The sequence below is a fragment of the Geospiza fortis genome, unplaced genomic scaffold (genome assembly GCF_000277835.1).
Source record: "Geospiza fortis unplaced genomic scaffold, GeoFor_1.0 scaffold224, whole genome shotgun sequence".
Taxonomy (NCBI): Eukaryota; Metazoa; Chordata; class Aves; order Passeriformes; family Thraupidae; genus Geospiza; species Geospiza fortis.
The window spans coordinates 1,612,643-1,623,003 of NW_005054448.1; the positions used below are offsets into that span (position 1 = coordinate 1,612,643).

Sequence of the window (10,361 nt, forward strand, 5' to 3'; positions counted from 1 at the left end):
GATGGGGTGGGATGGGTGGGGGATGGGATGCAAGGGAATGAAGTATGGGAGGGGATGGGCTGAGGGACAGGATGGGGTTTTGTGAGGAATGAAGGACAGGGTTTGGGGAGGAGTGGAGAATGGGTAGTTGGGGAATGTGATAAAGGGTAGGATGGTATTACATGGGAAAGAGGATGGGATGGTAGGCAGTGAAGGATGGGATGATGGACAGAACAGATGGGATGGAAGGCAATAGGATATGAGAGAAGATGGGTTGGGATGGAGGATGGTACAGGAATGGGATGTGACAGAGGACAGAAGGGATGTGATGAAGGATGGGATGGGACAAGGATTGCATGGGCCTGATCAGTGCTGCCCATTCCTTGACACATTGCCCAGCCATAACCTGGAGATGAAACACCTGCCTGGTGCTGACCCTGAGCTTGTGCTCCTCAGCCTCCGGTATGAGGAGCTAGAGGTGAGTGGGCAGTGCGGCATCTGCTGCCACAGGGCCTGGGGTGCTCAGTGCCCCACAGATGCCAGGCTACAGCCCCTGTCTGGGTGCAGAGAATTCCCCTGAGCGACATGACCCGGGAAGAGATCAACCAGCTGGTGCAGGAGTTGGGCTTCTACCGCAAGGAGACGCCTGATGCCCCTGTGCCAGAGGAGTTCCAGTTTGCCCCTGCCAAATCTCTGCCAATACTGCTGCCCCCCCAAGCACCCACTGCTGATGGCAAGACCCCACCCAAACATGACAAGGAAGAACACCCAGACCTCTAGCAAGGAGTGGCACCCTTAGGACAGGGTCCTGCAGCCAGTCCCCAGTGCAGGGAATGAGGACATTATGGCAGCTGGACATGGTGTCACAGGGTGGCAAAGGTTTTCCCCCCCCACTCTTTCTTGTGTGCTGGTTGATGCCCTCCTGTCCTTGGAGCTCATTATCCTTGGCCAGTCACGAAGAGCTGCATTTCTTGCAGTCTCTTGCTGTGCCCAGATGTTTAGCTGCTCCCAGCACTGGGCAGCAGTATCCTGCCTGCATGGGACAGGATGAAACCCTCAGCAGAAAGCGCCAGGTGCTAAGGGTAGATGTGCTGAGTCCCAAAGGTGGGAGAGCTGTCCCAAGAAGGGGGCTTTACTCCCCAGCAGGGTTTATGTCTATCCAGCTCCTAGTAAAGCTTTTATTTGCAGTCATCTGCATTGTATCATCTTTTCAGAGGAAGCTCAATTGTGTGCATCCCAAACTGCTCTGTTCCGAGGACAGCTGGGTGCCTCAGAGCTTCTCACAGAGGTAGAAGATGGCATAATCATAATCACTGCTGGTGAGCCACATACCAACCTACAGACCAACTGTGCTGTTCCTGTGCCACCCCTCCCCAGCATGATAGAGGGGTGAGGGTGGTAGGCACCATGGCATGGGATGAGCTGTTCTCACAGGGTGCAGGGAGATGGGCATGAGCCCATGAGTGAGTCCTGCAGTGTTGAACCAAAGCCCCATGGCTGCACTGGCCCAGTTGGAGACATCTGGCCCTCAGCTAGGGAAGGCAGTGGAGCACAGCTGCACTTGACCATAGTCTTGCTGGCCATGTGGGAGTTTCTCCCTGTGCCAAGCCTGGGGCAATAGGGGGCAGTGAACCCTGGTCAGGGTGGCTCAGCTATGGACATCATCAATGAGGTGAGGAGCAGTACATGCCCCAGTGTCCCTCTGGGCTGGGTAAGCAGTTGAGTTGCAGGTAGAGGAGCCTGCAGCAGCTGGACTGCCAGCGTTCCCCAAGCACTGTGGTGTGCAATATGCCACTGGCAGAAGGACCTGAACCAGAGGCATTGCCCTAGATAAACCTTTATTATCTGGCTGGTGTTGGTACATGTGTCAGCGCGGGTGTAGAGATGTGACAGAAGGGCAAGCAGCGCTGCGCACATGGGTGGCCTGAGCTGGAGAGGAGAGTGGGGGCAGTTGTCCCAGCTTGCACTGTTCACCTTGCACTCCCCTGGGACCCCTTGCTGCTACCGCCTCCCCAGCCCACAGGTGCCCCTAATGTGGAAGTGCCTCAGGTGCACGTGAAGGTGGGAAGCTGGGAGTTGGCACGGTTGTGGAGCTGTCCCCAGGGAGGTGACACTAGGGCCTGCGGTGGGCAGAGAGTCTTCCTTGCAGGGGACCAAGGGAACTGGTGACAGGTGCTGCCTGCAGGATATACCATGACCCTGGCTGAACTGCACAGCCCTGCTCAGCCACAGACCCATGAGTTGGCCCGAGTCTGAGGGCACAGCTGTGCCCGCGCCACCCCAGGGACATAGGGATGGTACCTGCAGGGCAAATAATTCCTGGAGAACAAATAACTTAAAAGGCTGGAGTATGGGGGGCAAGCCAATGTGGGAGCATCCCCAGCAGTGCCCACCTGGCTCTGCCCACAGGGTCAGCCCACAGCTGGCCGAGGCAGAAGCAGCTCTGCCAAGGCAGAGGTGTGGGGGTGCCCTGGGGGAAGAGTTCTCCTGTCCCCAGTGCCAGACCCATGACCCCCCAGACCCTCCCAGGCAAGCAGCTCCCTTGCCCACAGGCAGCTCTGGGGTGAGGGCAGCAGTGGGGGTGGAAAGGGCAGGCTCTAGCACTCCTTCTGCCGCATGCGCAACTCATGGCGACGCAGGTGGTTATAGAGGGACTGCACGTAGGTGAAGACGCACTTGGCGTCAGGCTTCTTTCCCATGATCATCATGTCTTCAACCTCCACCAGCGGTACGCAGTCCACCAGCATCCTGCAGAAATGAAGCCTTCAGCATGGCCTCAAGCAGGCTGCCACATGTGGGGGCTGGGATGGGCACCCCACATTGCCCAGGGTCTGCTGGTGTGGGCACTGCTGCCCTCGTACCTGCTGAGCTCCTTTCACACCCCCCCCCCCCCCCCCCCCCCCCCCCCCCCCACACAAAGCATGTGCTATCTGCCCTGGGAGGTGCCTGCCCCAGGGCAGGGGTTGCCCAATTGTCTGCACCCCTGGCTCCCCAGATGCTCTCCATCCCACTTCTTGGTGCTGGCAATCATCCCCTGCTAAAGCTGTGCCCACCCTCCTCCTCTTGCTCCTCCAGCTGATGCTGATGTCCTCTAGAGAGAGTGCAGCCTGGCTGCAGGTGTCTGCTGTGCCCTTGCCTCAAGCCCTACCAAGTGATTCAGGGAAAGCAGGGGGTGGGTCTTGGTTATGTGCTGCCCCTTACTCCTGCCCCTACTGTTTTGCCTTCCCCTAAGCCCTGCCAACCTGGCTCCCTCTCCTGCCCTAGACTGGAACCCAGGGGCTACCTGCACAAAGCCCAGCACACCCTACTGCTGGAGTGGGCACTGCCCTGCCTCAGCTCACTCAGCCCTGGTCTATCTCCTCCTCTCCCTGCCCCACCACAGTGCAAGGGTCCATGCAGGACCTGGCTCCAGGAGCTACCAGTCTGGTGGCACCCTGGAAGATCAGTTGTGGTTGTGTCCCCATCCCCACAGAAACCTTGGGGCTCTGCCACTGCCCTTTTGGTGGGGTGGCCTACTCTGCCTTGCCACCCATCCAGTTCCCTGGGCTATGTCTCTGCCCAGGTTGGGGCTCCCTGGGCGCTTGAAGGGACTGACAACACAATTAGGAGTCATGATGACAACCAGGAAGGGCATGGAGGGGATCTGGCAACCTCTTGTCCTCTCCTTTCTACAGGGAGAGAAGGGGTGGGGGGCACAGAAGCAACCCCACCACTTCTGCCAACCCTCTTGGCCCTGCCCAGGCCCCACACCCAACGAGACACTGTTTCCCCTTCAGGCTGCTGCTGCTGCTGGAGCAAGGGCTGTATTGGCACTGGGGGCGGTGCTGACACAAACTGGCAGCACCTGCTGCTGCCATGGCCCATTCGGCTGCTTTGGCCTGGGCCACTCAAGTTTCTGCCCCCAAGGCTCTGGGTGCACAAGGATGTCCCAAGGCAGGGATCTGCCCCCAAAGACAGGGTACACAAGGAGGGTCTGAACCCTAAGTTTGCCACCCACCACAACACCCTCAGCCCCCAAGCCCTGAACCTCCCCTCTCCCCTCCTGCAGTAGCCCCACTGCACATGTTGGCCCCCTAGAAGAGTCCCACCCCAAGGAGTGACCCCCACCAGTGCCAGCCCCTGGGGAGCATCAGGGCCCAGGAGAGCCCCCCACCCTGAGTCCCATGGCCCCAGCCATTGCATTAGGTCTCTGCTGCCTGCTCAGTGGGCTTCAAGTCCACAGCCTGGCTGGCACCAGCCCCACCTCATGATTTGGCCACTGTGAGTGTGGGAGGGATAATGCCTGGGGCCTTGGGAAAGCCCTTGCCACTGCCAGCCTGGCTCAGGGTAGCGGTGGAGCAGTGGCAGTGCACAGAGAGTGACTCTGCCCTTATAAAGCATTGTTTGGGCCCTGGTGTGCCAGCACTGTGCACAGCCAGGGGAGTCAGAGCTCTAGCGCCAGCCAGGATGCCCCGAGACAGGCACAAACACTGCAGGACCTGAGCCTTGAGTCACACTTTCCAGGCTCCTGCTTCTGCCCATATATGAGCAGGCAGCCTCTTGGAGCTGGGCATGCACCCTGAGGCAGGGGAATGAGGCAGCAAGTGGAAGCAGTGATGCTGCAGCATCCTGAGGAGCCACCCTCACTCAGACAGTGCCATTCAGAACACCTTGGGTGGCATCCCCAGCAGCTGACCCCTGGGTTAGGCCCAGCCATGGGGGCACGGCTCTGTTCTAACTACTGCCCTCCCCACAGCTGGAGAGCAAACAATACTCCAGGGTGAAACAGTCCCCCCTGCCCAAACCCCCACAGGTGCTATTCCAGAAGGCTGAAGCCCAGCCAGCTGTCTCTGCCAATCTCCTGCTGGGCCCTGTCTAGCACCGCCAGGACTTGCCCCTCACCCATCAGCATCCCCCAGCCTCATCCACAGCCGAGGCAGTCAGTTCCCTGCCGAGCCCTGGTGGTGATGGGCACATGGGCAGGTACCTGGAGGGGAAGGTTCTCACCATCAGTCCTGGGGGGGCTGACAATGGGCTACGACTTTTTGGTTTTTACCAGCCCCTTCTGGACCAGGCAGCGATAGAATTCCTGAATGTATGTGTACACACACTTCCAATCTGGCTCGCGCATCCGGACCATGTCCTCCACGTCCAGCAACTGTGGACAGTCCGCGTGCTTCCTGGGTGCAGGGAGAGAGAGGGGCAAGCCAGTGACCGCAGCCCAGTCAGGGAGGGGAGGAAGAGAAAACAAGAGACACAGATCAGTGCAGTTCCCATCCCACTGGCAGCTGCTCCGCTCTGGCATGCTCTGGGGATGCACAATGCAGGGGCAGGAGGGCTCCAGGCACCCCATGCCAAGGCCATTCAGGGATATTGGGGGGGGGGGGCACAAGCAAGGGGAAAAGGGGCAGGTGAGTGGCGTGGAGAGGCGTGAAGTCCAGAGGGAAAGACAGACGGAAGAGGAGGAGGAGTAGGAGGATGAGTGAGGTGTTCTGGTGCGCCAGGTGCTCGGGGTGCGGGTTCCAGAGTGGAGCGGCGCTCTATACAGCTCCTGTATAGAACCGCTGGGAGGATGGCGGGGGGCAAGCCCAGCCCTCCTGCCCAGCTCCACTTGGAACCACGCGGCACAGCCCTGGTGCAGGAAGCTCAGGAAAGGACGCTCACAAGAGCTGGAGGAGGAGGAAGGACAAGAGGCCACCTGGCTTCCAGGCCGGAGAGATCGATGGCTCTCTCAAGTCCACGCACCAGTTTCCCAATTAAGGCAAAAAATCCATTAACAGGAGCGCCAAGAGCCAGGCCTACAGCCCCCTTCTCACTCCACCAAACAGCACCACGGCACCCTGGGAGCTTGTGGGAATCCCCATCTCACCCTGCCACCTTGGACATCAGCAGGATGGGACGCCCCACCCCCAGACCTGCCCCCTGGCAGGGTGCTGGAGGAGAAGAGTGGGTGGGTGGGAGAGAGACAGAAGGAAGGAGAGAGGGGCTGACTGCCAGCCCTCCAGCTAGGTGCACTCCCATCTCTCAACACCCAGGAAAACCAGAAGCAAAAAGGGAAAGGAAGAGAATGGAGAAGGTGCAATGGTGTTTGAACCCCTACAACTGTGAAAGGAGGAACCTGGCATAGGCCAACCCTGCTCCCCCAACAGGCTGCAGTCCCACACCTGGTCCCCCAAGATGGAAAGTACTGCTGGAAGCCAGGTGGGCTCATGGGGCTGCTGCTCTGCCTCTGGGTGCTCTGCCCCACATTCAGGAAACCAGACTCCTACACCCACCCTTGCCACACCAGACTGGGCTGCACTGGCCTCCTGTGACTCTGCCCATACCAGCTGCTCTTTGCCCCCATAGCACCTAACCTTGTTGCATTGCATGGGGGGAGTGACACCTACAGGCACCCACCTCCAGCACCATCAACTCCATGTGTCCTCCCTCGCCCCAGCAGCGAGCAGGAGAGCCACCCCAAGCTGCTCCAAGCCATCCCAAGTCCATATGATGGCAAGAGAGGTACGTACTCTGCAGAAGAGAAGGCCACCTCGAAGTTTTGGCGGCGGTTCTGGGGCGTCAGCTTACTGTAGTCAAATGCATCAGGGAAGAAATTGTGGACCAAGGCACAGAAGGCCATGCCATCACTCCAGCTGGATGAGAAGTTCTGGATGTCCACGTGCTGAGAGAGCAACAAAGTTATCAAGGGACAGAGTGACTGGCCATGGGACAGGAAGAGGAGGTGGCACCCACCTCATAGCCCCGGGTCTTGGCTCTGCACCAGTCCAGCAACATCTGCTTGATACTGTTGGCGTTAGGCACGCCAAAGCTGGAGGAGCGCTGCACAGTGGTCTGTGATGCTGCAGGGTTTGAACTGTGGCAGGAGACATGGGATGTTATCCACAGCTGCAGGGTGTTGTTATTTGTGCAGCAGTTACTGCCCTGGCCAGCCTGCCCCAGGCCCAGCCTCACCTCCCACCCTCCTTCTGCAGCTTCTCCATCATGGCCTTGCGTGCCTGAGAGGCCGATGTCTTGGGCAGGCTCTGAGCCTTCATCAGTTCCTTCTTCTTCTCTGCCTGACGCCGCTCCAGCGCGGCCAGGCTGCTCTGCCGAGAAGCACTCTCATCTTCACGGTCAAAAATGCTGGGAGAGAGACAGACAATGCTAAAGGGGCTCTGGGCAGCCCAGAGGAGGGCAAGCAGTGGTCTCAGCCCATGGCCAGCCCTGGAACTCTGGAGACCTCCGTGTCCTTGGGATAGAAGAGAGGTGGCTTAAGGTCCTCAGCTGGCAGACCTATCTCGGTGCCCAAGGAAGGAACCATGAGAACCTCTGAACACAGTGGATGTACCTCAAGGACCAGGAGGCTTTGGAGTCACATTTGCGTGAGGACACTGCAAGCTGGGCAGAGGAGTTGTGCAAGCAGATAAGTGACAGGGACCATGTGGGGCTGTCCCCACAGGCACCTCTGCTCACCTGCCTGTCTTTTTGGATGAGGAGCTGTAGGATGATTTAGTTTGAACGAAAGTGCTGTTGCCATCTGCAGAGAGAAAGGAAGGAAAGAGGCCCTGGGCAGGAGCTAAGGGTAGCTGTGCCGGGAAGGCAGGACTCTGCCTGCACCAGGGCACTGATGGCTCAGCAGCAGCAATGCCCCAGGGTTACACCCTAAGGATGCTATGGGGAAAGGGCAGGAAAAACTCTTACTGTCTGATCTCTTCACATAACTTGACTCCATGGTTGTGGTATGGGAGGTCTTGCTGCCATCACCTGCAGGGACAAAGCAACGGGAACTGCTGGGCTGGGAAGAGCAGCACCCACAGACACCTGGTGCTGCCAAGCATTCACACCCACTCACTGCAACAGGGAGAAGTCCCAGGTGGTAGAGCCATGGGCATAGCAGGCAGAGGGAGGACAGAGGGCATGTGTCCCCCAGGCAGAGAACAAAGAGGCAAGCGCAAAGCAGCAGGGAGCTGGGGCATCCCTCAGCCCCTGCAGCTACTCAGCTTGAGCCATCCAGGGACTGGGACAGCAGGGATATAGGAGACAAGACACAGGCCAAAGGTGCAGATGAGGCCCTGCCATCCTGACAGGGTTGGGGATTCAGAGCAAAGTCACCAGAGCAAAACCCTAATTATCCCCAGGCAGGCTCTGGGCAAGCCAGAGACTCAGCTCTGAAAACTGTCCTGCTCCCAGGACAGTCTAGCCAAACTCAGGACAGGCAGTGAACGGAAAAGGAGCTGTGCTGGCGGAGCACTGGGAAGGATTCTGCAAGGCCCCCAAAGGGCTGGCACACCCCCCTCCTGGCCCAGCCCATACTAGAGTGGATAAGACGCTCAGTCTTGGTGACAGTGCTGCATGCCGAGCCATCGGCTGACTGAGTGCTCTGCGTGGTGGTGGTCTCTGTGGCATGGCCAGCCCTTCCTGTCACAGATTGGCTCTTAGCCTCCTGCAGCCGCTGGTCCCGCTCCTTCTCCCGCTGGTCTGCAAACATGAGTGGGAGATGGCATCAGCAGGGAAATGGGGTGGTGTGCATGGTTCCTGCCACACTAGGAGTCCTGCAGCTGCTGCTGGCCCACAACTGGTGTGTGGGAAGGATGATGTCCTTGGCGTCACAAAGCCAAGGGGGCAACAGAGGAACCAGCACACACTGGTTCCTACTGCTTCCCTGCAGCTGGACAGCCACACTTGAGCGCCCCATATTTGCCACCACCACCATTCTGACCCCAGCAGGGATCACCATCCCCGAATACCTCGCTTGCGCTGGCGCAGCTCCCGCATGGCATTTCGAATCAGCCGTCGTTCCTCAAAGTCTGCTGTCCGATCCAACTGCAGGAGGAGGAAGTCATCATTAGTCTTCTGACATCAGCTTGAGGTCCCTTTACCTTCTTGCAGGAGCCCAAACCAGAGGAAGAAGTACCATCTTATCCAGAATATCCTCATCCTCAATCTTGCTCAGCTCCTCGACATTCAGCTTGCTCCTTCTCTCCACCTCCCTCACTTGCACCTTCTCCATGCCGTTGGGCAGCTCTGGTTCTCGCCTTGGTGCCTGCTGCTGCTCCACCACCTCTGGCTCCATCTGCAAGAACATTACCATGCAGCTGAGCCCCCTGCCAGCTTGGCCACACCCCCACCTCTTCTCAGGGTCCAGGCCCTCATCATCCTGACACCTGCCCAGGGCTACAGGCAGTGAGAACCCTAGAGAGGATGTGCCACATTGGGCCTAAGTGCTCTCAGCTGGTGGGCGGCACAAGCATCTGCAGCGCCCAAGGCAGGCAGGGGAACATGGCAATCTGTAGCACCCCATGCCGCAGGAAGACCCAGCAGTCCCTCTCTTCCTTCTAGTCTGGCTGCCATAATATCTCCAAATCCTCTCTGCTCCCTGGTAGGAGGTGGCTGGGTCCCCCAGCAAGCAGGAGTTGCCCACAGCTCTGGGCCGGGCAGTGGCTGTTACCCAGCAGTGGGCAAGGTGTTGGCAAGGCCAGTGCATACCATTAGCAGCACAGGGATTTTCATGGAATTAAGGGACAGTGTAGAGAAGAGCTTGTGCAGCAGGTCAAGAGCCTTCCTCTGCATCCCTGCCAGGATCTAGGCCAGTTTGGCCCCTGCCCGAGCACAGCCAAGTCCCTTTCAGCACAACCCCCCAGCAATGCATAGCAGGCAGTGGGCTAGGCCCAGAATAGGGCACAGGGCACCACAGATGACAGAGTGGGGCCAGAGCAGCCATGCACACACCTGGTCCCATTCTGCATCGTCACCTGGTAAACCAATCCGTGGCAAAGCCATCAGCCGGAGTTAACACTGGCCACATGCACCCATGCCACCACCTGTGCCTGGTGCTGTGGTGGAGGCAAGACTGCCGCCTGGGGCCTCCCACCTGGCACACTGGGAATGTGAAACAGGTGGGTGCACAGCCCCACCACAGTGAGCCCAAGGAGTGGCAGATCCCCATGGTGCCGTATCCCCGTGCACCACTGCCACAGTCATGCCTTGTGCCAGGGCTACAAATACCCCCAGGAGCCCTGGGGGCTGGTGACCCCCTCCCTTCCCCCTGTCATGGGGCAGGGCTGCCCACACTCACGCTGCTGTTGCTTCGGGAGAGATGCACGGTTGATTGCTGGCGCGTACTGGAGAAAGTGGGTGGATGGGCCACAGGGACACTGGGCTCCTCAGTGCCCTCAAAGTGAGTGCAAGGGTCCTGTGCTTCCAGAAAGAGGGTGCTGATGTCCTCCCTGGGGGGCACCTGCAGCCCTGGTGCCAGCAGATCGAGGTGGCGGTCCAGGCGCCCCAGCTCTGCCCATAACTCCAGGTGCTCCTGTTCCAATGTCTGCAGTGCCTGTGCCAGCGCCTGCACTCCCTGCAGAGCCCGCTCCAGCTGCCCCTCTGCTGCCCCCCGGAACGCCACCAGCTCCCGCCGTAGCTCTGCC

General features: G+C 59.1%; 2 protein-coding genes across 5 annotated transcripts in view; one reads left to right on the forward strand and one right to left on the reverse strand.

Moving 5' to 3' along the window:
- Nucleotides 1-250: 250 nt before the first annotated feature.
- On the forward strand, nt 251-1,170 carry SELENOM (selenoprotein M). Its single transcript, XM_005427598.2, has 2 exons — nt 251-457; nt 547-1,170. The coding sequence occupies exons 1-2, from the start codon at nt 266-268 to the stop codon at nt 757-759; spliced, it is 405 nt and encodes a 134-aa protein (XP_005427655.2). The 5' UTR covers nt 251-265; the 3' UTR covers nt 760-1,170.
- A 630-nt stretch (nt 1,171-1,800) lies between these two features.
- SMTN (smoothelin) overlaps nt 1,801-10,361 on the reverse strand; it is a 16,649-nt gene continuing 8,088 nt past the window's right edge. Inside the window, exons 10-20 of one of the 4 annotated variants that reach the window (XM_031062467.1) lie at nt 10,016-10,132; nt 8,855-9,013; nt 8,688-8,763; nt 8,254-8,418; nt 7,642-7,704; nt 7,414-7,477; nt 6,913-7,083; nt 6,694-6,814; nt 6,471-6,622; nt 4,966-5,138; nt 1,999-2,727 (exon numbers count right to left, since the gene is read on the reverse strand). In XM_031062467.1, coding sequence (XP_030918327.1) covers nt 4,994-5,138; nt 6,471-6,622; nt 6,694-6,814; nt 6,913-7,083; nt 7,414-7,477; nt 7,642-7,704; nt 8,254-8,418; nt 8,688-8,763; nt 8,855-9,013; nt 10,016-10,132 — 1,233 coding nt within the window. In that variant the 3' untranslated portion in view covers nt 1,999-2,727; nt 4,966-4,993. Of the gene's footprint in view, nt 2,728-4,945; nt 5,139-6,470; nt 6,623-6,693; nt 6,815-6,912; nt 7,084-7,413; nt 7,478-7,641; nt 7,705-8,253; nt 8,419-8,687; nt 8,764-8,854; nt 9,014-10,015; nt 10,133-10,361 lie in introns of all 4 variants that reach the window. The other 3 variants (XM_031062468.1, XM_031062466.1, XM_031062469.1) reach the window with 3 other exon arrangements.

Bases quoted from the DNA above. Each gene is read 5' to 3' on its own strand.
- SELENOM (XM_005427598.2), top strand. From the start codon at position 266: ATGGTACAGGAATGGGATGTGACAGAGGACAGAAGGGATGTGATGAAG. The intron at 458-546 runs GTGAGTGGGCAG...GTCTGGGTGCAG, and splicing joins TCCGGTATGAGGAGCTAGAG to AGAATTCCCCTGAGCGACAT.